At 39.6% G+C, this 26858-nt stretch overlaps 2 protein-coding genes across 2 annotated transcripts in view; one reads left to right on the plus strand and one right to left on the minus strand.

Moving 5' to 3' along the window:
• polrmt (polymerase (RNA) mitochondrial (DNA directed)) overlaps positions 1-3024 on the plus strand; it is a 55568-nt gene extending 52544 nt beyond the window's left edge. Inside the window, exon 21 of the mRNA XM_085450033.1 lies at positions 2684-3024. Coding sequence (XP_085306159.1) covers positions 2684-2733 — 50 coding nt within the window. The 3' untranslated portion in view covers positions 2734-3024. The remainder of the gene's footprint in view (positions 1-2683) is intronic.
• A 9036-nt stretch (positions 3025-12060) lies between these two features.
• hcn2b (hyperpolarization activated cyclic nucleotide-gated potassium channel 2b) overlaps positions 12061-26858 on the minus strand; it is a 48451-nt gene continuing 33653 nt past the window's right edge. The window contains exons 7-8 of the mRNA XM_085448128.1: positions 24524-24688; positions 12061-19160 (exon numbers count right to left, since the gene is read on the minus strand). Coding sequence (XP_085304254.1) covers positions 18196-19160; positions 24524-24688 — 1130 coding nt within the window. The 3' untranslated portion in view covers positions 12061-18195. The remainder of the gene's footprint in view (positions 19161-24523; positions 24689-26858) is intronic.

Here is a 26858-nt window from a genome sequence, read left to right on the forward strand (position 1 = left end):
GTATACCTTAAAGCTCTTAGCAGAAGGGCAATACTGGTGGACCGTATGAACTGGATCCATTCACAATTCTGCATTTTCCTCCTTGCTTTATAATTCTGATTAGTGTTGAATATTGTCCATACATATCAGACTTGGTCAAATAGCCTGATTTGGTCCCAGATTAGAGTATCCTACATTTTCAAAAACTAAATAACTAAAAATAATAAGTAAAAACTAATAAGCTTGTGTCATTGTGTTTCGTAACCTGCATGGCCACTTGCAGGTCCAGCTTCCTCACTTTACCTTTTGATGTAATTTGCGTTTCTATCCATTGTTCTCCTAAATGGATGTGGTGCACAGAGGCAGTCTCTCTCTCTGTCAGGTGGATGCAGGCTTTTCTGTTATGCAACCTCTTGCTCCATCTCCATTTGTACACTTATGATCTGCTTGGCACTGACAGCTGGGTTGTACCAATTGATTGCTGTTAATTGTGTCCCTCCTCTGCATAATCAGCTTATGTGGCTGAGACCGGTCAGGTGTGCACCTCGGGCGTCTGTTTTCCCGCATGTCCGCAGTTTTCATTTCAATAGAAGGCCCCACTGAATGTGGAGTATAATCTTTACTATAAAGGATCCGAAACGTATGATTATCCGGTTTCAACGTGTGTGTAATGAAGAGCATCAGTTGATGAGGTGTATTTACAACTATAAATTTAGGGTTTTAAAAAAGGCTGGAGAGAGAACTCAATAACCTGTGAATGTTTTACCGGCTGGAGTCTGAGTTTGGGAATAACTGATTGGCCGTCTGTGAGAATAATGATGGCTGTCAGCTATTCTGTTTGTGTGCTGGACTTGGAGTTAAGAATACAATTCAATGAATCGGTTGTGGGTGCAGTATCTTATTATCAGTCTGACAGAGCCAATAATTGAAGGAAAAACATAATAAAGACAATAAATTATTATGCATAGTTTATGGGGCAGTTTGGATGCCTGCTAAGAGGGCAGCAAGTATCCAAACATGAATGAAGGAACAAAAAACTGTATTGATATCTATGTTAGTTAGTTAGTATATTAACTTGATGTCAGCATGTTCCAGCTATAATAAGCCTTTTCACTCTTCACTTTTTGTGTCCTTTCCTCAATAATTTATACAGCAGCTCCTGCTGGTGTACCTAACTGTCAGAGAGGCAGAGCACACAAGGCTAAGCACAGAGTGCAGGACAGGACCTCATTCAGACCTAAAATTAGCATTCATGTGGTAATGGAAAATTTACTTGTGCCCTCCAATTTGAACATTAAAGTTTCACTTAAAAAACCCACTTAAAAGAATAATTTTCTCCTCTTCTTCTGTGGCATAAAGGTTGTAGTTGGTCTTTTAGAACAGTTTGCTCAGATTTAATCAATTTGGGATGAATCATAGATTATTTTTAATAATTTGGATTATGCAATGTATTATGCAGTCACTTAAAAATAATTTTAAAAAAGTATGTGATTTAAATTTGGCCAATCTGCTCTTCAGGATCATCTTGGTTGCTGACTGGAAGGAAGTGACCGCACTTGCTCTCGTCGCGTTTTCACCATGGTCTTCAAACTCCTACAGATAGCAAATATAAATGTTCTCATTCAAACAGACCCAAATTTGCAATGGTGAATCAGATTCTGGGATGCGAGTTGACTTGGTGACTCTGTTATGCTGTAACATCCTGAGGCATCAGGGGGAAGACATTTAGTGGAAACAACCTAAACTGTGGTGTGTGCCAGCATGCCACTGAGAGCATGAACAGAGCACTCTGAAAATGGGTTGTGTTTTGTGGGCACACCAACATAATGTTCACTCATTCCTCCTCCTTGACTTCATAGCACTTCCTGAAAATGAAAATCAAGTTCAAGTTTTGACACCCTAAAGCAGGGGTGGGCAATCTCAGTCCACGAGGGCCAGTGTCCCTGCAGGTTTTAGATCTCACCTTGGGTCAACACACCTGAATCACATGATTAGTTCGTTACCAGGCCTCTGGAGAACTTCAGGACATGTTGAGGAGCTAATTTAGCCATTTAAATCAGCTGTGTTGGTTCGAGGACACATCTATAGCCTGCAGGGACACTGGCCCTCGTGGACTGAGATTGCCCACCCCTGCCCTAGAGGATCCAGCAGATAGTACAAAGAGGCATAATGGACCTTGAATGGAGTGAGCTAAAAATGGTACCTGTTCTAAAAACGACTCAGACTTTTACAAGAAGTTGGTCTTCATTTATATATGCTCGATCCCCCAACCTTTTGATTGCACCTAATATTTTGGTTTATTACCAAATGCTATGCTGCTAAACTTTTCCCTTATCATGCAAATATAACAGCAGCTTAACTTTAGCTAATTGTTGCTGTTCTTCATGCATTTATTTTAATTTTCAATCCAAAAGTAGCTCACAAATGTTCCTTTAATAAAGTAAACATGATAGCTCACGCTGCCTTTAATGTGTTCCCGTGGAAACTAGCTCTGTGAGAATGATTCAGTTGGAGGAGATGTCTGCACTTTTTTTTAAATAATATAAGAAATCAGTGTTACACAGCAGTTTTTTTTTTTTTCTTCCACCAAATGCAGCAATACTGCGTGGCACTTATTTATTTGTTTTTATGTAGGTCATATAATTTGTATAACTACTGTCCAGTGACTAAATGTGCTCTGACACATTGCGTCCTGCCTCTCCAGGTGATTTTGATCTCCAGCGGGTGAAAGAATCTACTTTTTTCTTCAGCTGAGAGCTTGGTGAGAGCGAACCAGTAGAAGGAGATGAGTGGAATTGACAGAGTGCAGCAGGGAAGCTGCAGGCTCCAGGGTCCCTACCGGCTTTTCTTCCACAGACATGAGGACATTGATCCAGCCGCACCCTGCCTGCCTCCTGGTCCTCAGCCTGGCTGGAGCTGTTGGAGGCGTACACAGCGAACTCGCCTTATTAACTGACTTCTAGACTGATGGGAAAATGGTGGATTGTGGGATACTCATCCAAGTGAAAAATGAGGGAATAAGCGTTGGATGGAAATGCTAAGACTTCAATTACGGAAAAGTACCTCTGTTAGTAGACTCTACCTGGCCATATTCAGGTTTGTGTGAGTGTGGGTGGGAGTGAGTGAGTGTGTTCATTCGCTATACTGAATACAATGTGAACTGTGCCAGTCTGTTCATCACTCTAATATTTTTGCTACTCGAGCAAAAAAAATTCTACCTACAGTGTGTTATTGTGGATGAGTGTGTGTGCGCGTGTGTGTGTGTGTGTGTGTGCGTGCGCGTGTCTGCTGGTATCATGATGTAAAGATTTCCACTGAGCACTGACCTGCCTCTGCAGCCCCTACCTCTGAATGGCAGGGTGGTGTCTGAAACATTTTGTCTTCTTCAGAAGACGTTTAAAGAAGAGACATTTGAAAGATGTGTTTTACTGTAAAATGAGTGTAAAGGACACAGAAACCAAGACATGTCCGGACGTGTCGGGGTCTCTGAGATGGAGCCATAATATTCTCACCTTCTTGGAGTAACTAAACACTTGACGGTTGCAATAAAATAAACATGCTTCTTAAAATGACTCCTTACTTATTCAAAGCTTCAGTCAAACATTTGGTATTCTTAGTGTGCTTAAACAGGATGAATCGGACTGCCTGTTATTTAATCGTATCTGCATATTTCAGTGCTGCTGTTTAGACTGTTAGATGAAGGCCTCCTTTTAGATGTACCACAAAGGGTTTGCAGGCTTCACTAATCAACTCAGATCTTATTTTTCTGGGCCAGTGCCACATGTAGAAATAAAAATAGCAGAAGTGCTATCTGATCATTGCTGGAAACGTTACAGCAGTTTCAGACAAAAGGTGCCATTGATGTTCAAAGGCAAATGTAGGCTCAGCCAAACAAAGCTGGCTGAGTGGCAGTGTAATGAAATGGAAATGATCTTTGAGGGGGCATAAGTAGTGTGTGCTGATTGCACTGCAGGTTTTTGGGGATGACAATTAATGCTGAGTACTATAAGAAAAGTTAGTTAAACATTTGTCTTTTAAATATATGTGTGAATTTGTGTGAATGGGTGAATGACTGAATGTAGTGTAAAGCGCTTTGGGGTCCTTGGGGACTAAGTAAAACACTATACAAATACAGGCCATTTACCATATTATTAGAAATTATTCTCAAACTGGTGGGTGCAGAGCCACTGTAGGTGAGGTGTATCAAATAATCAGTAAAACTAAGCTGAATATGATTTTTCAGGGCAAATATGAGTTTGATGGTTGTATGTGCTAAACCTCATTTACTAAAATTCATAAAAGGTTTGAAAACCCCTGGTATGACCAGGGCAAAAAAAGGCTTTCATTTTGAGAAATGAGCATGTTTGCTGTCTTGTAAATGGCATTAAGGTAAGCTAACCTGGTGCAGTTAGTTTTTTTTTTTTTTTTTTTTTTTTTATAGCCAGCACACCTTTAGAATAAAAGTAAAATCTACAGTACTGTGCAAAAGTGTTGAGCCACACCTCAGATCTTTAGATTTTGCATCCAAGGCACCCGTACACCAGACTTTCTGTAACTTTTTAAAGTGCTCTGAGAAAAACTTCAGGGTCTTTAAAAGTTTTACTTTGGACACTGGTTGCTTTTTAACTTATTTTCAGTCCAGTCCTTAAGTTACTTAAGTAAGAGTAATTTGAATGTTATTTCTATAGCATCTTTCAAGATAAATGTCAGAAAGTGCTTCTCAGCAAAATACCAGAACAGAAAATTGAGTTAAGCTCTCAGATCTGATGCTCAGATGTAGAGAGTTCCAGAGTCTGGGGGCCACTGTTGTAAACGCTCGGTCTCCTTTAGTTTTAGTTATGATTCACAATCAGTAGACCCTGATCACATCACCTCAGAGAAAATTTAGGGACGTAAGGATGTAAAAGTTCACTGTTGTAAGCTGGTGCTTGTCCATGAGGAGCACTGAAAGTCAAAACTTAACATCAATGACTCATTCAAGCATAAAAACACCCCAAACTCAAAGAATAAAGCAGTGTAATCTGGCAATTTACCAGTTGTAAAATGGATCCTTGGGTGCTGTTACTAGTAGTTTCTCACAAAAACACATCACTAATTCTCATTTATTTAGTTCAACCTATGAGAAATGCCAAAATTAACAGTTTGGCAGGTATGGAATTGTATTTTGGGTGATTCCCAAAGAGCTATTAGATGAAAACTTGGCATATCTCAGCACGTTGTGCATTGTGTCCTTAAAAAAAAAGAGTAAACTGGACAATGTTAGTTTTTCACACCTTAAATTTCATTTTGTCTGTCTACAGCAAATGAACAGTATCTGAAAGTCATGTCTTTCAGAAATAGGAAAGAATGTCAGCAAAGACCTGACACAGAAGCTGAGAGATCCATCTGGACGTGCAGCTGATCCATCTACTGTTCACTGAAGCCTCATCAACAGGATTCAGTCACAGTGCAAGAGTGGCTGTCAAGAAGTCATTCTTAAGGAAGAGAAATGGGGGGAAAAGGCTGAGCTATGCCAAAGAACTGGACTGAAAGTCAGCGACAACACGTCTGTCAGAGTATAAGAAGGCAAGGACAGATGCACAACAGTGAGTGCCGCAGCGATCTGTAAAACAATGTGGCTGCTCTGTCGTGGTTTTGGCATTTCACTCAGTGGCGTTAGAGAACTCGTCAGAATTGATGGTCATACAAAATGTTGGCTTTCAAGCTTGTACAAACTTAACTTATGCTCAGCATTTCCAAGCATTTTTGCACACGTATTCAATGAACTGCTTCAAGACTTTTACACAATTCTGTGATTCTGATTTAACTGTCATGTTTTTTATTGATTAATAAAGAAAGCTATGATTTTGACTTTAATCTTAACCTGATGCACACCAGGCAAAGGTCTCTATTCAGCAGACAATAGCCCAGAGCTGCCTCTCCTTTCCTTTGATTTTTTTTTTTTCCCAACTGGGCTTCAAGGACGGAGCTCTCTCCTGTAAAGTGCTCTTAGGATCACACATACTTAATACGTATCATGTTTCACAACACGACTGCCTGACAAAAAGTGTTACTTGACCTCAGCTTTGCACCAAGGAGTGGTCATGAATGAGCGCCGCATACCAGATGCCTGCGTGGGATGTCTGACTATAGTATAAGCTTTAAAAGTATTACTCTACAACACTAAAAATGGTGGAACCTGTTAGCAGGTTACTGTAGAGGGGGGGAGGTCAAGGAACAGACATCTGTTTTTGTTGGGAGGAGGTGTGCTGTTTGCCAGAACTGTGGATGACTTTGGCTAAGGGAGTGCACAGGATATTGAAGATGATATTACAGCTGACGTGTGGCTTGATGGGCCTGTCGTGTTGTCTCTGAGGTGATTCCCTGGATGTTTGCTGTTAGATCCTTTGAGCTTCGCTGGTCAAACCTGCACTAATGGAGCAAGGCTTGAAGCAAGAAATAGTCAGGTAGCTTCCATTACAAGCCTGCATAAGAGAATATATGTATTACGAGCAGATGTTGGGGCAGATGTTTGACAAACCCTTCACGTGAAGGCCTCTCTAGAGAGATTAAAAGGTAGAGCATAATCTTCAAGATTGCACATATGTTCTTTTAATGTACATGAAACAAGATTCTTTAAGCGCCTTATTTTATAGTCACTTTTTAATAATCAAACCTCCGCTAGCAAGTCTCAGAACCTCCATCTAATACAAATCTGGTTTGTTATAATGCTTTAACCAGATGCTGGATGCTTATTTCATTCATTTACATAAAGGTGTAAATCACTGTATTCTGTTTTTAATTATATTTTAGGCAGTTTCACAAATGTTATGGAAACGGGAAGGGTATTTGTGAATGTAAGGAGTCGCTGAGGTCTGCTTTCTGTTGGCAATCCAGCTACAGTAGATTAGAGTTAAGTGGGGACTCTAAATTGGTGATAAGTGTGAAAGTGACTGGCTACATTAGAGCTGTGATAAAGTGAGGGCATATGTGGGGTGTTCCCCTGTCTCACACTCTAAGCATTCTGGCATAGTCTCTAACCCACCATGGCCAGAAATAGAATTAAGATATATGCATAGAAGCAATAATACATTAATTATTCAAAAAATCTTAAATCCAAAAACTTCGAATATTTATCACGGCCTACCTTGAATGTACTGTATGTCACTGAATGTAGAAGCACCATCAGACATCAGTGGAGGGCTTTTACTAAGCTCTTTATTCTAGCTGCAGCATCATCAGAGAGGAGACACCACAGAAGTGTTGGTCGCTATCTGTGAGACATGCCAGAACTGGTAGTCACTCTTCGATAGCCGCACCACTCACTTTTGCCGAGAGGACTTTGATTTCCTTGCCAGGCTCCTGGGCTCTCCTCGTCTATCTCCCAGCACTCAGCAGCACTGGCAGGGGAGCACACTGTACAGACAACCCTTGTGGGAGCAAACAGGGTCGTAACTCTATGATAGCAGGGGAGAGGAAGCAGAAGGCACTGCAGGGACGGGGGCTGGGTGCTCTGGTGTTTAGAAGACGGGTGGTACAGTGTTGGCAAGTGTGTGTCAGGTATATTAGTATTAGTTGGTCTGACCTTTAGTCTGGCTGACTGGCGCTGATGCATGATTAACAAACATCAATTTTCCTTTAAATTTCAGATGGTAAGAAGTAAACCCTTCGAGGCTTCTTTAATCATCTGCATGTCAACCTCTAAGTGGCAAACTCACACAATAAGTGTGAAGTCTATTCAATTCCCCCTTTGGAGACCATCTGTCTCAACACTGCAGGGAAAACTGTGGCTTTTGAAATGGCACTCCAAAAATGTCTGAGCAAGGACGTCAAGAAGTGGAAACTTTTGTGATTTCTGTGCTTGAGAGTTTTTGAAGGTTTTCAAAATGGTTTAGATTACTCATTTAGAATTTTAGAATATTTTGTCTGCAAAAAAATATGAAAAAGTAAGACACAAATTCATTATTTTATTTACATACTTACTTTAAACAACTGAATATTTTATGATTCTTCAGTTTGATCACATACAACTCTTCTGTGCCCACTAATCATACAATTTGACTTAAATATATTTCCACCTTCCATGTGCTGGATGTCTGTTGCAGCTGACTTTGCATTTTTGGCCTTGCTCCCTGCTGTTTTTATGGAGCGCTGTGTGTAAAAATTCATCCTGCACAATATATACATTACTTTTCCTATATGTCAGTTAAGATAAGTACTTGGAATGTTAAAGGGTCCAACAATATGGTGAAAAAAAAGTCCATTTTAAATTCTCTGAAGAAAGATTTGACTCACATTGCTTTTTTGCAAGAAACCCATTTGACAGATGATGAACACAGAAAATACTGTAGAGAATGGGTTGGTCAAATTTTTTTCTCATCCTACTCCACAAATAAAAGGGGGGTTATTACCCTTATACACAAAAATCTTCCCTTCAACGTTATAGCCACTCACAAGGACAATGAAGGAAGATATATATTGGTTAAAGGGATGTTGCATGGGGAAACTGTTCTCCTAGGTAATATATATGCGCCAAATGCACAGGATGGCGAATTTTATACGGTATTATTTAGTCAATTAGTGGACATGGACTGTGCTAATATAATATTAGCGGGTGACTTTAACTGTGCTTTATGCCCTAAAATGGATAAATTTCCCCCACAATCTATCTTGACCAAAAACTCCAAAGCCCTTTGGCAAATTATAAATGAGCTTGACCTTATAGATGTCTGGCGACACTATAATCCACTATCTAAGGAGTACACTTTCCATTCTAACCCTCACTTGTCAGCATCTCGTATAGATTATATTTTTATGTCCAAGTGTATCAGTCAGTTAGTTCAGCAGGTAAATATTGGTCATATAGGTCTCTCTGACCATGCTCCTGTTGTCTTAACCATTCAACCCATGAGACATATTGAGCGCTCTAGGTCTTGGAAGATGAGCACACTGTCTCTTTTGGATGAGAAATTTATACATTTCATAACAGAGCAAACAACAGTATTCCTAGAAATAAATGATAAAGAGGAGATAGACACGAGAACTTTATGGGATAGCTATAAGGCTTACATGAGAGGGATGATTATTTCATACACAAGTCATAAAAGGAAGCAACGATTAACAAGGCAGTTAGAGATCGAGAATAATATCAAAAAGCTGGAGAAACAATACTATGTAACAAAATCAGCTGAAACATTAAGTGAGCTTAATATTGCCAGGACATCTTTGCGTAATTTGATAATGCGAAAGGCTGAAAGAGATGTCCTTCTTGCCAGACAACGGCTTTTTGAATCAGCTAGTAAGCCTAACCGCTTTCTGGCTCGTCTTGCAAGGAATACTCCATCAAGTTCCTTTATCACAGCTATTGTGGATGTGAATGGTGAAAGACAAGTAGGAAACCGTCAGATTAATGAGTGCTTCAGAGAATTCTATACAAACCTATATCGATCTGAGATGGACATAACAAGGCTTAACTCAGGCTTCTTCCTAAACGACTTAGTATTCCCTCAGCTTTCTGAAGATCAGGTAAGCCTGCTGGAGTCACCCATAACAATGATAGAGGTGGATAAAGCTATATCTGCACTCCAGTCAGGGAAATGTCCTGGGGCAGATGGTTTCCCAGTAGAATTTTTTAAGGTAATGAAAATGAAGTTAAATAGTTTATTATTAAGGGTTTTTAATAAAGCATTTGAAGAATCGAAACTCCCAGAATCTATGTACCAGGCTAATATAACATTGATAGCTAAAAAAGATAAAAATCCAGAGTCATGCTCATCTTACAGGCCTATTAGCCTTCTTGGTGCTGATAATAAGATACTTTCAAAGATACTGGCTCTTAGGCTAGAAAAAGTAATGTGCTCTATCGTGCATGCTGATCAGACAGGTTTTATTAAGGGGAGGAATTCTTATAATAATACTCGACGCCTATTTAATATTATTCATTTTTTAAATTTTCATCAGATCCCTGGGGTTGTTGTTTCTATGGATGCCGAAAAGGCATTCGATAGAATTGAATGGGAATATATGTTTGAAATAATGAGAAGATTTGGGTTTGGAAAAAACTTTCTGGGGTGGATCAAAATTATATACAAATCGCCAATAGCATCTGTGTTAACTAACGGCTTGTTATCTTCCCCATTTTCACTGAGCAGAGGTACAGCACAAGGTAGCCCATTGTCACCACTATTATTTGCTTTGGCCATCGAGCCCTTGGCCATGGCCATTAGACAAAATCCAAGTGTTCTTGGAGTTAAAATTGGGGATAGACAACATAAAATTCTGCTTTATGCAGACGATATTCTTCTGACACTGACTGACCCGGTTAACTCTTTACCCGTTCTTATTAGGTGCATCAAGGACTTTGGTCTTATATCTGGATACAAAGTAAATTTTGATAAATCTGTTATAATGACTTTGTGTAGTGGAGGGGATAATGAACCTTTATATGTTAAACCCTTTCATTGGGCACCATCAGGTTTTGTATATTTGGGAGTTAAAGTTACACCAAATGTTGGACACTTATATAGAGAAAATATTAATGGAATGGTTCAAGATCTTCGGGAGATGCTGACAAGATGGAGATCACTTCCGATATCATTTTTGGGAAGAATAAATCTCATTAAAATGGTAATCCTACCGAAAATATTATATCCCACAGGCATGTTGTTTGCAATCTTGAAATCAGAAGATATTAAAGTAATTAACAAGGCTATGGTGGATTTCATTTGGGCAGGAAGAAAACCCAAAATTAAATTGGAGACACTACAGTTACCGAAAGATCTGGGCGGGTGGGGAGTGCCAAACATAGAAAATTATGTCCTCTCAATACAAGCGAGGATTCTTTCTTCCTGGATACATGAACATTCTGATCTGCCATGGCTAAATATTGAGGAAGTATTATGTAAACCATCCTCACCTGTTAACTTCTTAGGGAAACGTCTAAATGACTTACCTCACGTAATAAAGCATAACCCACTGATATATAATGCTATGTGGACGTGGGGAAAACTGAGAAAAATTTTTAACAGTAGTCTTCCGTTTAATATCTTGTCAACGTTTATAAATAACCCAGACCTTCTGCCACAAAACATAGGGTCAAGCTTTGTGGGATGGCATAAAGTAGGTGTAAAGAGACTGACCTCTTTAAACATGGTGAGTTTAAATCATTTGAATCCTTGAAGTCCCAGTATTCTATGTCAAAGACTGAGTTTTATAAGTATTTGCAATTGAGAAATTATGTGTTAAAAAATGCTAAAACATTACGAATCTCAACTGCCTCTTTTCGGTTGGAGAAATTTTTTTTGGATAATAGGGAGCATAAACATTTTGTATCAAAGTTTTATTCCGAGATTTATGCCCTAATCGAGGATAAACTGGCATGGTTGAGAAAATCTTGGGGGACGCTGCTTAAATGTGAAATAGATATACAGGCATGGGACAAAATCTTGCTCCTTCCATCCAAAATCTCTGTTTGTAACCGATTTAAAGAACTGCAGTACAAAATTTTGCACAATGTGTATATTTCTCCATATATTTATAGTAAGTATAATATGGGAATATCTCCAAACTGTCTCAAGTGTAAGGTCAGAGTGGGCACTAGATTCCACTGCTTGTGGGAATGTGCTATTATTCAGTCATTTTGGAAAGAGGTCTGCGCCAATATTAGTACAGCCATTGGTCATCAGGTGACAGAAAACCCATTAATGTGTATATTGGGATATATTCCTGTCTCACTGGTACAACATGAGCATGTAATTCAGTCACTGTTAATGTTGGCCAGGAAAAGCATTATGTTGAGATGGGTGGGGGCTGAGCCTCCCTCCATTTCTCTATGGAAGTCGCTCATCATTGAAGTTATGACTCTGATCAGGCTGGGACATTATATTGATGGGAGCTCCCGAATTTTTGTTTACAAATGGAAGAGACCACTGGAAGCACTGGGAGTAACCTATAAACTGGATCCTAGAGGACAACAGTTATGGACATAATGTTGTAATATTCTAGTGCTGTGTAGTGTTATTATTTTGGATGTGAACCAGTCTTATATTTGTTGGGGAAAAAAAGTTAAATAAAAGTTAAAAAAAAAAAAAAAAAAAAAAAAATTCATCCTGCAGCAAAAACAAAACGAGGCATATTGGCATACTGATGATACAATCACATTGAAAATGTATCAGTGGATCACATGGCACAAACTCAGTGTGTTTAATCATATAGACATGGATTGGATAATGTGCTGCAGTTCAAAGTGAGCAACAGAATGATGAAGAAAGGTGCTTTATGAGACTTATTTGGATAATATTGGCTTGTTGATGCCAGATTTCAGAAGAAAAAGGTCAAACTGCTTCATAAGAAGTAAAAAAATAACTCAAGTGCCCACTACAACCAAAGTATGTAGAAGAGCATACCTGAACAAATAACACATCAAACTCTGAAGCTGATGGGCCACAGCAGCAGAAGACTACACTGTGCAGCACTCCTGTTAGTATAATTCACCATGTCCCAGAGCTCATCTCAAACTGGTTTCTTTAACCTGACAGTAGGTTCATTGTACTCAAATGGTCTATAAAGTCACAGGATCTCAATCCAATACAGCGTTTTGGGGTGTGGTGGGACAGCAGATTCACATCATTGACTTGTTGCTCACAAATCTGCAGCAACTGTGTGATGCTAGTTCGTCAATATGGACCAAAATCACTGAGGAATGTTGTGAACACCTGTGCATGAAGAATGAAAGCAGTTCTGAAAGAAAAAGGGGTGCAGCCTCAGCAAAGTCTACCAAATACAGTAGCCAGTGAGTGTATACCATAGCTTGGATTTAGGTACCATAGCATAAAGTAATGATACTATATAATGTTCTATAATTTTGGTTGTTGGAGGCTTGGGTAATTTTTTTGGTGGTGATGGGGAAATCATTTTGTGTTAGTATCTTGTCCAAGTACGTTTGCCAGTGATTACTTACATTACACGCTCCCTTGATCCTTTGCAACCTTTAGCTCGTGGAACCAAGAATGCACACAACTGAGACTTCAACTCTAATTGACATTGACCTGTTAACATTATTGTTGTCTATGATTAATTACAATAATTACATTGCATAATGAGACTTGTTATTCCTGTCCCAGGTGTTTATCTAGATCAGAGACTTGCAGGGAAAGGTCACGTAGAACAGCTGGGTAAGCTTTCCTTACCAACTGCTTAAGTCCCTCTTAGGAGATCCCCACACGAGCTGTGAGAGCATTTATATTAAACACAGTCTTCTAATGTATATTTGTATCAGAAACACATTTGTAGTTCAGTGGAAGTCAAACACTGTAGATGGAAAAACAATATATTAGACAGGTAGCATTTATTGATGTTAATGAATCTGCCTTTTAATCGAGACTACCAAAGGGGAGCACACCTCAGCACAAGCATTGTGTGGAATAAATCCTTCATGCTGAATGATATCTTGCATAATTAAATAAATATTTGCACAAGTAAATGAGCCTCTTCCAGCCCATGGTCAAAACGCTCAGAATGCCACCAAAACCACAAGTAAGCTGAAGTCTAATATTCACTATATGACTGAGCAAAAGATTTTTGATGATCGCTTTCTGTTTTCTAGAAGGTTTTCTGCTAAATCAGCTAGAAAAGCAGAATAAGATGGATATTAAATCTGTTAAAACACCCCTATATGTAGGTGATAACCTTTATTTGAATTGTAAATAATAACTTTACTTTCAACGTAAAGTTTTTGTTACAGGATCTTCTAGACAGATTTCTTGGTAAAAACGTTAAGATCCCTGTACATGCGAGATGCGTCTGTGGTAATTTGGTACATGCCTACTTCCACATACAACCTGGATTCATCATGAATTTTTCAGACCAACATGTAGCCAGCAAGGTAGGTGGAAGTGCAGCAGGAATCAATAACCCCAAGGTTCATGTAAATTATTGATACTTCCCAAATGCTCAGAAGGAAAGGACTAGGTTGAGTGGCGCAAAAAGGACTAATAAACATCACATTTCTGAAGAGAAATCTTAACCAGTTGTGTTTTTAAAATAAAAGCTACAGAGAGAGAGAAACTAGAGAAAGGCGTTTAAATTTGCAGAAAAACTATTGCAGTGTTTTAGATGTAAAAATCAATAACAGCTCTGATAAATGAAAAAATACCTTCAAGACCTACAGCGAGCAGAGACAATCATCTGCTTTTACTGTATTAAGAAGCTCTGAATCTATTATAACGCAAAATTATTGACTCTTTGCATGTTTGTGCTTTTCTAACATGCTAATCTAAAATAAATCACCTAAACATGAGGCAGTGGAATCATACTGTAGTCAAATACAATTTATTGGTTTAACTCTGTAGTGGGATATATGTAACAGTGACGTTTGCATTCTGAGGAGCTCGCATTTTTACAGCCACACACAAAGAATATAGTATATGTATGTGGAAACTACCATATTTGCTAGGCACTAGGTATGCACAGTACATGTTAGGACACATGACAACTGCAGAGTGGCTCAATAAAAGAAATTCAGGTCCCTGACTCAGAAACGCCTGCACTGCACTGTTGATTTTTCTTAAAGTGACGGCTGGAGATTGTCGGCTTGCTTCGAGGGAGTTTCCCAGAAAAGAGGTTGTCTACATTTGTCTGTAGATTTAAGGTATTGATTGGCTGTAAGTATTGGCTTTGTACCGAGTCACTGTAATATGGAAGGTTGTTAGACTCACAAGTCAGGGATCTGACAACAAGGAAAGAAATAATAAATAGAAACCGAATCATGTCACACCAAATCCCATAAAACACAGAAACAGCCAGTATAAAATTTGCATCATATATTTTTACCTTCTAGTTGCTTATTGGTCAGTAAGAGTGAAATAATCCAAACTCGTTCGCATAATTGTACATCTATGATAATGTCGATGACACAAAATCATATCGTCGCTCGGTTGTTATGAACAGCCCTTGTATGTAAACATTTTAAACACCCTGAATCCCCACGCATTCCTCCTATTGATGACCTCAGAGAAATAAAAACTGGAATGGTAGATACTGTAGTTTAGCGTCAGAGCAGCACTGAAGCTAAGAAAAACGAGGCTCTATGAAGAAAGCACAAAAAGAAGCAAATACAGATGCTTCTGTTGCCGTTTCCACTGCCGTGTCTGAGCGTGCATGTGTGTGTAAGCACAGCTGACTTACCAAAGCCTTGAGCGTGTACTGAAAAAACCGAACAGCTGAGTTTTTGTAACATTTACATAACACTAAATATGTTTGTAAAGTTGCAGAAGAAGAAAAAGTGCATTTACAGGATTGAGGGGAGCACGCTATTGACTCATCAGGGGAAAAAATAACCCCAAAATGCGCTGGTAAAAGAACCAGGCTTTGCAAGTTGACTGGGGTGTGACATTACAAAACTAACTTAAAACGCAAACAGTAGAAGAAACCATGCAGACCTCACAGCAACTGGCACGTGAGTATATACAAACTCTGTGTGGTAACTGTAGAAAAACAAGCGATGCATCCTCTGTAATACAAACAGCTTTTCTCTCCTTTAATTATTATTTTCAAGTAATATCAGTTCATACCAGATGATAATATGCATTCTGTCAGAGATTACAAAGAGATTCTTTTTTTTCAAACATTTTCTTCATCTGTTTTTTTTTTTTTTTATAGCAGATCTACATTTACAGTAAACTAAGTTACATTAATTAATAGTCTGGTTTACATGATGCACACTATGTTTACACATAGAAATACCATGTTTGTCAAGTTAGTTTGAGTGGACAGTAAGCGCGGTTTAAACGTATCTGTTTTCAAAGACAGATGTTCAACAAATTCTCAGTAAAGTTTGGGAGCGCAGTCTAAAATATGAAATATTGCATCTTCGTTAACACCTCAAGGGCAGAACATCTTCTGCATACAGTGGTCATTCACTCCATTTCAAACAGTTATTGCTTCATGTGATAAACATCACTTTCAGACAATAGGACTGAATGAGTGTTGTCTGATTTTTATGCTAAATCACTGTGAGGTTTGCATACAAAAGAATTGCAATCGTTGGAACTTTGGTTTCACTATTTCCACACTTAATTAAAACATGGGGTTTATTTATAATTATTAAAACTGAGCTAGTAATATCTTGTGATATGAGTAAAGGTATTGACTCAGTCTGGTTTACTCTCTTTCTCTGTTACCCCATCATCCTTTACTGTGTGCTTTCCACTAGAGTAAAAATATCTAGAAACTAATTTAGTCACAAATGCATTTCCTGTCCTAACAGAGTGCCTCCAGGAAACAATGTGAAGTTCAGCAAAATACCATTCTCATAACAAGCCTCTATTAATTATTTTGGAGTAGCTAAATAGGTTCCACAGGGCATAATTTGGGGATAAAACAAAAGCACAACAGACCTCAAAAACACGATACAAAAATACTTATAAACCTTCAACTTTGTCCCATTTAGAACTCTCAAGGTGGATAACAACGCCTGAACTGAAACTAAACAAAATGAAAATGCAAAATGATCATAGGAGAGGAACTCATTATTGGCACTGTATAATGAAATCCAATTGAACGAGAACAATAACAGTCCAAACAGACCCGGGGGATTCCAATTTCCACACTCATTACCCAGTAATGGTTCAGGCATTAGTGAGATGAGGTGAATAGAATAGCAGGTCCAGGAGAAAAGGTTCCCTTCCTAATGCTTTTGGACACAAATTGCCAGTATTCCATGACCTCTTATTGAAGCCTTAATGACAGAGGCACACTGCAATATACATCCTGCAAAGTATCGGCACGGTCCTTGGCTGTGGACCAAAACCGTAGCATCAGCAGCGGCATTGAGCTTCGCGGGAGTTTCATTATCGGTGTGAATTGACTTTGGCGTAGTGACACATGGCCCAAACTGCAACTAAAGAAAAGTGAGATTAGGGGTTAGGAAAAGAATGAATTTACATTTTGATGAGGGAATTTACATTTTAACTATAAAATTTATTTTACTTGGCTGGCAGTGAATTACAATTTGTAAGGTTAAACAGAACATTTTCACAATTGTGGGATATTACCACTTACATGACTTTAGTCCATAAACCTGCACTCCAGGGGATGATGTGTGTGTTCGTCAAGCTCAGGTCCTCCATCAGAGGCCATATATATGTAATTAAAAGGAATTATATATTTACACGTCTTTATGATCTACTTAAAGCCGCATGAATCAGTTTGTAGCTACTTGAGGGCAAAAGTCTGACGTCACTTACCTTAGAAAGTTGCTCACATGAGCAGTATTACACTACATATTATTGCATCACAGTTCTTTTTTACTGGGATGCTGGTTAACTCTGTTTTGGTCTCAACAAGGTCATTAAAACATTATTCAACAGCTTGTTGCTGAATTTGTCTCTGTTGTTGCTGCTGTGCAGGTCATTTCAATATTAATCATTTGCTGGAAAAAGACTGAACAGTACAACAAACTTGCAGGTGTTAAAAAAACACCTGATTAGAGTCAGTGCTAATTTAAAGTATAGTGATTAATGCAGCTTTAAATAAAACAAACAGGCAGACATATACTGTAGAAATCAGTGGCTTGGCTTGAAGAAACAATACAATCGTAATTTCAGCATTGAGGATATTAACTGTCTGTGATCTGGGACTTATTTATCTGAGTTAAGGGCTATCAGATCTTATTAGTCTGATTTTAAAAAGTCAAAGTAGACTGCTTTTAGACTGTATACTTTGAAATATCATCATTAATATTGTGTAGTCTTGTTCTTATAAATTTGGCCTTTTGCAGCCAACCTACTGAGAAAATCTGCTCAAATATAGCAATAAGATCCCACTAAAGTGCCAACTTCTGATACTTTAAGCACATCCCTGAATCTCTTTAACTCTCATCCAACCCCAAGTTTGCATAAAATGAGGTGAAGGAAGTGGTAGTGAAGCAAATCTCCCATGTGTTGTGGATTATGTTGTGAATTAAAAACACTACTGTACCATTACCAATCTGTGCAACTAGTACTTCTGTGAGTAGAAACATCTGAGTGCTGCAATTTTAAAAGTCACCATACCGACTTTATTATATTAGAATGGTCGCCTATCAGATTCTCCCTGCTGCATCTCATTCGACATTCATACGATCGGATAGTCAAACTGGAATAAAGAGAAGAGGAACTGTAGGAGAGATAACAGAAATCTCCCCATGTTCCTGTAGTCAAGATCCTTGTTGAGTCACTCTCCAAGTGTTTTTAATCAGGTTCACAAGTTTGAGGATAGCCTGGATTTGACTTTGATGTGGTCTGTCTCAGGAAGGCTCACTAAAGAGTCCTTCTTGGGGAGTCCCGATTCTCCCAGACCAGTTCCCACTCCTCCTACTGCTACCCCTGCAACAGGTGCAAAACCATGAACAGAACCAGGGAGGGATGCTACAGGAAAGGCCCCAACAGACATCTGGTGTGGGAGAACCACCCTGTGTGGTATGCCGCTCCGGATGCCTGTGTGACCCAGTGGGGTGTGAGGGGGCTCGATGGAAGTAGAAGAGACTCGTGTAGATTGGGGTGGACTAGGGACAGCTGGTTGTCCCATCTCGTGAGGCAGTGAAGGCTGAGAAGCTGACAGTGCCCTGGCATCTTGGCTCAGACTTCCCATTTGCAAAGAATGGGTGCTCTTATGTGTGCTGGGCCTGTGCACGGGGCTGGCTATGTGCTGCTGGACTAGAGAAAGCTGTGAGCCTGAGGTGGGACCAGCCAGGGCACTGGATCCATACTGGAATGATCGCCCACCGACTGCTAGTGGGCTTTGGACAGGGGGGCTGGACAGGACCGGAGGAAAGGCACCAGAAACAAGGAGTTGAGACTGAAGTGGAGAGGCTGAGACAGGGCTCGATACACTTTGCATCACCTGAAATCTCCTCATCATCCTGGGAGACTGCAGGTTACCCAATCCCACAGAGTTTCCTTGCATCGGGGCACAAAAATTCATGGCTACAGCCTGCTGGAGAGTGGCAACTGCTGAATTGTGGGCAGAGGAACTTGGAGGCGTAAAGATCCCACCGGTCAGTGGAGGCGTCATGGACATGGCCCGTGGGCGTGGCAGATCCACCTGTTGAACCATCTCCCGATCATATTTAACTATCTCCTGGATCATCTCGTTCTCACGATTGTTGAAAACACCTGAGTTGAGATCATGCTGAACTTTGTGCATCAGGATCGAGTTCTTCTTGCCTGTAAAGACATGGAAAAAGGAAGAAGTGTTGCTATAGCAAACAGAAACAATGCAAAAAATTAAAGCAAAAACAAAACAGACTTTAATGCTATATTTCCATACCCTACAATTTGTTAATAATATGCTAAACAGAAAAAAGCTTAATTTACACATATATACTGATATAAACAAATATACTGCCTGTATCCATTTTTTGCAAACAAGCAATCCAAGACTGATGGACACGCAGACACAGAAACACCCTCTGCCTACTGTAGGGTAATGCAGAGGTGCAGGCAACCATTATTTCTGCAGTGACCTCAGTGCATATGATGTAAGAGGGAGCATTTCACTGACAATATATTAGCCCTACAGGAGAAAACACTATTTACTTCAACGTATTTCTAACGTATATGTGCAGCTAATTGACGGCTATTGCAACTGCTAATTTAACAGGTTATCAGTAAACAGCACCAACTGATGCCTTTATTGCTAAATTTGATGATCGCAAGCATCATAAACTGCAAACGAGAGATTAGTGAAACCATCTGAGGAAAAGGTCTGTGTCCCAGTTTATATGGCATGGGGAGTCTCGCCTTGTGTTTGCTGGCAGATGCTAACAGACCACATCCAAATCAGGAAGCCAACCTCTGATTTTTATGTGAAAAAAAAAGAGAGAACCTGAGCTGCCAGCAAAGCACTGAATCCAGCCTTGCCAGCTCAAAGCACAGCTGGATCCAATGCTGGATGAGTGACCCCAATTTCAGAAGCAGTTGCACAGCCGACTTGAGGCTTTTCCCCATCATCATCTCAGCTGTGAGTGCGGTGGCCGAAAACACGCACTTGAACAAGTGATGTGTGATCTATTTTCTTAGCAGAAGCATACACTTGGTGAAGTAAAAAAACAGTCACGTGATGAATCCGACACTAAAAACTGCAATTTGTCCAAGGAAAGAAAAATACAGTATATGCACTCTGATCTACAGTAACATGGAATGCACAGGGCATGAATCAATGAGTTAGAAACCATCCCAGCATGCACCAGTTCATTCCTTAATTCAGTTGTGTGTTATAAATTCATGTGGTGGTCATAATGCTTTAAAATATCAAGCTGGTTTATGTGATCTCAGACTGTAAATGACTCACAGAAATGCACTGCTTCTTATAAGCAAAACCTCTTGAAAGCACTCAAAAGTAAAACAGTAAACCAGCTGGGATTATAAAGGCAGATTTGTACGAGGCATTATGATGTATGCCACTGAGGAGTGAACTGCAGAATCCCACTTAGTCCTGAAAAAACTGTCTGCACAGATAAAACTAAGACAGAGTAATTCAGGTGAAAGCAGGTGTGCATTTCAGCTGAGGGCCATCCTGGGTCACAGTAGTACTGCAGAGAAGAGAATAATGGGATCGCACAAGTTCAAACCCACTGCTGTCAGGCAAGTAAGATGACTGTGTTAGAGACTATTGTGTATGATACCTGCTGAGTGCCTTCCCTCTGATGTGAGGCCCAGATAGGCTGATAGTCAGTAAACAGGCTCTCTCTCTCTAACACTAACACCTATTCACTCTAACCAGTGGCTTACATGTGAGGAGAAGGCAACTAACGGTGAGATCAGGTGAACAAATCCTCAATATGTCAGATTTCAAGGAGAAAAGTAGAAGGTTCATTGCAGGTGAGCATTAGATACTGTTTAAAACAGGAGGCAATGAAGTATGAGAAAAAAAGATGGACACTGTGATGTGTTGCTGCACGGATTGGACATGTTGAGACCAAAGACAAGATGTTGGCAGCCTTCCTAGCAAAATCCAGATGACCCAACATCTGTTGTGCCCTGGTAACAAAAAGGGACTCACAGCAGAGCACAGCATGTAGAGAGGTTTGTGTGTTCATATGGAAACTGTAGTATTGTCAGCTCGATTCACCAGTGCGGATGGCAGCCTGGAAAGCTGACTTCAGAGCTAGGTTATTTGTAAGTGCAAAGCCTGAGATCTACTGTACATCACAAACAAAGATTATTATTCTACCACAACCAGCTGCTAAGCCAGAAGGAGAACATGAGGGGAAGGCTGATGATGATTTGGTGACTTGTGCTTCACCAGCATGATACATTTGCTGCATGTGTGGAATAAAAACACTCACAGCTTGGGAGTTTAATAGTGGAATTACAGTGTGATTATGAAAATCTGCACTAGAGTGTGCAAACACATCTATACAGGTTGATCATATTTAAACGTCAGCAGTTTTGCTTGATTCTGTGTATCAAGCAAGATTTTCCCACAGATGGGATTCTCCTGATAATGCCAACAATCAGAAAAGGGGGAAACGCTGTAACATGTGTGGCCCTGGAAAGGTATGATTCAATTTAGCTTTTATATAGACACACAAAAAATCAGAAGGCTTGGAGAAAATTAATCAAAAGTGTGGGTGTTCCTGGTAAGTACTGTTGCTTCATTCCAGCTCTGTGTTGAACTCCTCCTCCTCCCACTGACTTTTATGGGGATTTTATCTGCTGATAACACAGAGCTACTCTCTGAGGTGTTTGGAGGCTTGGAAAGAGGAGACAAAGGAATGCATATTTGTTGGCTTGCATCCTTGGAAATTCTCTTAGGGAAAACAGCAGTTGGAGAACTCGGCATCACACAAAATTATTGTATCAGTGTGCAATGAATGTGCGATCTAGCTGCCTTTGAAATGGTTGCATTGAAGGGGATCAGGTCTGCATCTACTCGCAATCCTATTGCGATCTTCAAAGCTACTTTGGTGCATCGAGACTGGCAATAAAACAGCAATAAGACCGAGTCAGTCTGCTATCAGTTTGTGATTGAATGACATCAAACAGATGAACAGGTTGAACTGTGATAAACTGGCAGATTGACAGAAAACTGACATTAAAGGTACATTTACATCAACTACTTACATTCCAGTCAGAACCTCATAGATCGTAGAATTCCTCCACAGACAGTAATGTACTTATTCTAAGACAGCAATTTAAGTGCAACATTACATTGGAAAAAGACCCATAGAAGAGTTGTGTATTCCACAGTACTTGTAATCAGTTGCCAAATCAAAAAAAAATTCAATGGATTCACCAGGGAACCACCAATTTGTCTAAGTCACAAGGAGGTTGCTACCATGTTTTTTCTCTAGTGTGACTGAGCCATTGAGAGATGGAATTTCTTATAGATATGGTGGTGTTTCTTGTCATACATCCTCCTTGGGTGCTTGTAAACTGGCCATGCTGTAATGCCAGGCTCTGCTCATCAAATGTGCATCATAAATAGCAGCGATGGATGACAATAAAAAGAGGAAAAGGCATACAACCATCTGATTGCATCCTCTAAAGTGCAAACTTGGTTGGGGATTATCATGCTTTTGAAGAAGTTGGCACTGCAAGTTGGACCACCCTCATCTGCACGGATAATACGTCACTGTTTTCACAGCAATACCATTGCCAAGTAACACCTAGAGTTTCTTTTACTAGCCATTGATTAGTAGAGAATAATGACACATACACAGAAGGTCACACAAGTGTCTCTATGTCCATTAATGGCCTACACAGGTCAAACACTGTTGTCATTAAAATGCACGGATGGCTGAATCAGCATTCCTCATTCAAACTTCTAGTCATAAATGCCCGCACAGAAAACAATACATAACTACTGAAGACAATTAAGCTTAAAGATTTATTTAATCATGAAAGCTATTTAACCAACAAAGCATGTCTTTTATTTAGACTCTTATGTTCTTAAGGCACCTTTTTATAGATCTCTGTGTCTTTGATCCACTTGTTTTCTTCTGAGAAAGACTGTTGAGAAAGCCAATTAAAAGAGCTCATCATTAGTGACTAGTATGCATCAAGTATGCACGGAACCCGGTGGGAATGTTTGATTGGAGGTTTGGTCTTGAAGCAGACAATCCAAGCCTCTCTTTAAATATGTGAGTTGCCTGACTGAAGTCTGCTCATGTGTGGAAACTGGCTGCTATGGCAACAGCTGGCAGGTGGCAGATTCAGGGCCTCGTGAACATATGAGGTGTGGTCATGTGATGAGGGATGTAACATTAGCTGACCTTGGGGGGCATGACGGGAGACGGAAAGTTGTTTTTAATGTGAAGGAAAATATAAACTGTCAATCAGCATTCATGAGCACATCTTTGTGTGTTTTTGTTTAATATTTGTTTTATATACATTCACTCCAGACTGAGGCTACTGAACAATCGCTGGAAAAAAAATCAGAATTATGCATTTCAAGTAAAGTAAAAGTTTTAACTGGCTTTGCTTTTCTTCCCAAAATGGCAAATATCTACCAAAAGAGTTAAACTGCACTAAAACAACTGAGCTTAAGGAACCTAATAACATACAAAGATACATATTCACCTTTGATTTCTTTCCTGAGCCGTACACACAGCCCTTGTTAGGATCATTCATAGACTACATCCCAGCTGTCAGACCGTGCAGTGTTTTGACAGAGACATCACAGTAATGAATGAGTATGTTTTCCTTATGCTTCATTTCATCTTGTGAATGACTCATAAGCTTATGAAGACAGCAATGCGCGTGGCTTTTATCACTGAGGCATAATTATCCAAAACTAAATCTCTGTTCATATCTCTGTTCATAAATCATGTCAGAATAAATACATTTTTACTGTTTATTGTTCTTTCGCACATTTTTTCTCTTTTCTTTATTGTAGCCTAGCATGTTTCTGCATAAATTTAAGAGACGATATTGGACTGAGGAGCCTGAGTGCTGCAGTACTGCACAAAAGCCTTACAACACCCTTAATTTATTTACATTTTGCTTCCAAAAAACTGACCTTTTTGCATTTTTAAAAGTGGTCTTTGAATACTTATTCTCTACCGTTTCTAAAGGTCTTTTTCATTTTCTATCATTTTCAGTCTTGTCCATGTACCTGACCATTTTCAGAGGATTGTTCTTTTTTGGTTTGCTGAACCATTTAACACTGAATCATTCGAGCATAAAAGGCCTCCTAACTCAAGTAGCAGCTTAGCAAAGAACCCGTTTTAAATTATATCTTTAGACATTGTGTTATCAGCAGCCGTTCACAAAAACACATAATTTGTTCCAAATTCTTAACAAGGTGATTCCCCAAGAGCTATGAGCTGAAAGCTTTGATTGGTGTGCAGTATGTTCTTAAAAAAATTGAGAAAAGTGGACAAATGGAGGACAAAAAAAGGAAGAAGTGGTAAGCCTTAAAAAGCTATCTACAACAGATGAATAGTATCTGAAAGCTGTGGTCTTAAATATCTTTTTAATCTTTTGGCTTTTGTTTTAAATTTCTAAACTTTTAATCACATCATAGTAAAACACCTACAGGAGACTACCCAAATCTATATTGAACATAATGGCAGTCTTCTTACCTATCCTGTCCAATCTGTCAATGGCAACTGTCTCAAAAGCCCTCCTCATCATGGGGTACTCCTCCAGCACCTCATTGAAATTGTCCACAGAGAGAGAATACAGGCGACAGTAGGTGTCCGCACGCACACTGGCTGTCCGTCTGCCACGGGTCAGCAGGCAGATCTCTGGAGGGGTGAGAGATACGGTCAGAACAGAAAATGGCAAACCCACAGATTTCAGTGCGTTAGACAGCAATAGAGAAAAGAAGAGAAGAGGTCTGTTAAGCAGTGCGACGCTCAGCCAAAACACTGTTACAGTACATTAAATGTTAAAATGTTCTATTATGTTTCCGCACAGGCTGTGGAAAACTCCTGGGCTTAAGAAAATGTGTGCTCAGAACAAAGGCTGTGTGTCATCAGCATGACCCGCTGAATGTAACCCTAGGTATTTCCTCATTCACTAGCACTACACTGACAGCAGTGTATAGCATATATAGAGATGTGCTCCATTGCATTCAGTTGTTTCCCTTCCCTTCTTTAGTATCTTCTTCTCTATTACTTTTCCCTTTTATTGGCTGGAGCTGACTGTTGTCTTGACAACCATATTCCCTCCTTTTCCGTTCCCTGAAAGGTTGACCTCCTCTGACTCTCTGGGGAAGGGGGAAGGGGATGTGGGGGCACCAGGATACTCCATTAAGAGCAGGCACTGCACTGGACTGTTCCTGTCTGTTTATATGAGGTTTCTCACGAACTCAGAGCAATCCAAGGAAGTCGCACTTTATTTTATTTTATCTACTTTCTAATGTCACAAAGTTAGTTATATTTCCATGTGTATCTGTTAAATCCACTACCAGACAGCAATAACATCTGTGTTTACACCCCTGTAGAAAAATAGTTTTGGTGTCTACGATGAGTAATTTTTAAAAATTATATATTTTTTGTTACCCGTCAGTTTGGGAAGTCTTAAAGCTTACAGTAACAGGTGTGGCAGACACAGGTAGCTGTAGCTGATACCTGTCTGCTAGTTGAATGAAATTCAAGTATTTTAATACTTTGTTATTGAGGACTAATTAGCACATATATGTGTATATACACATTTTTATAATATATACAGTCCATTAGATTCTCCGTTAGCATAAGCTTCTTTTCATACCGGCTGACTCTCTCTGCAAGAAAGTTTTTCCACCAAACAAAGGTACTGATGTAAGGCTACACATACATGCACTTACACATTTCTAGACAAGCGACCTATAGTGTGCAATAGAGTGCATTCATATTAATTCACTGACATCATATTAAAGCAACTGCTAGTGATTACCAGCAGTTGCTTGAAATCCACTTTTGTTAGAATTGTAGGAAAAGGCATCATGTTCAGAAAGCTCTCTTGAAATTGGAATATCCCTGTTTACACAAAACGCAGCCATTTAGATACTGGTAGCATCAATAGTGTCTACTGGGAAGTGCAGACAGAGGATAATAATACCAATGAAATTGCTGCCACTGAATTAAAAGGGTTTCCAAACCACTGGGTGACCATTTGTGGCTTGTAGACGGGGAAACTGCCATCCTTAAATATACTGAAAGAACAGAGAAAGGCTGGATGGTTAATGTGAACTGTGGCAATTTGGATCTTTGCTTCAATTTTGGATCATGATCATTGTAACCTGTTTCTGTGGCATCACCAGCTCTGTTTCCTGTTTCAGTTAATGTAATATCTGCAAATTCTCTTATTTACGGCTTCATTTTCTGATGTGTTGACAGGAATTAACCCGTTCCCCTGGGATTTTGTTGGGACACCAGAAGAATCTGAGTAACAAACTGCTTGTCCACAGGATCTGCTCACACACTGTGTAATACAGATGATGATTATGAGGTTATGTTTGGCTGTATTCACTGTGGACTTTATGGAAAGGGCATAGGGGTAAAAGAGGAAAAACCGTTCCTCAAAGTGCAATCTACCCCATCTGTGTGTGATAACTGTACAAAATGTAGTGTGGTGTGGAAAGGAGAAAATCCACGAAAAGGTTCCTTAATGTTAGAAAATCTACCAGTGGCTAAGGTTAAGTCGGATACTAAAATTTAAAAGCAGGTAAATCCAATCAAAAAACACTTTGTGCATTAGCTGGTTGGTGATGGTGACATCACCATCTACTTAGTGCTACTGACTTATTCAGAGATTTTACCACACATACACACCCCACTGGAAGTTTAACCGTGTTGTCCCCTCGGTTCTTAGCTCACTGCTAGCTGTGTGCATGGAGACCTGTGATTTCCTCCCTGGTCGCAGGCATGACTTCAAACACTCGATGTCTGACATTATAACTAAGCTGTAGTGCCTCTTCACCTCACTGTGCAA

The sequence above is a fragment of the Copadichromis virginalis genome, linkage group LG23, assembly GCF_057382275.1.
Source record: "Copadichromis virginalis isolate Kocher_CV1m ecotype Utaka linkage group LG23, C_Virginalis_male_GT1.1, whole genome shotgun sequence".
Classification (NCBI taxonomy): domain Eukaryota; kingdom Metazoa; phylum Chordata; class Actinopteri; order Cichliformes; family Cichlidae; genus Copadichromis; species Copadichromis virginalis.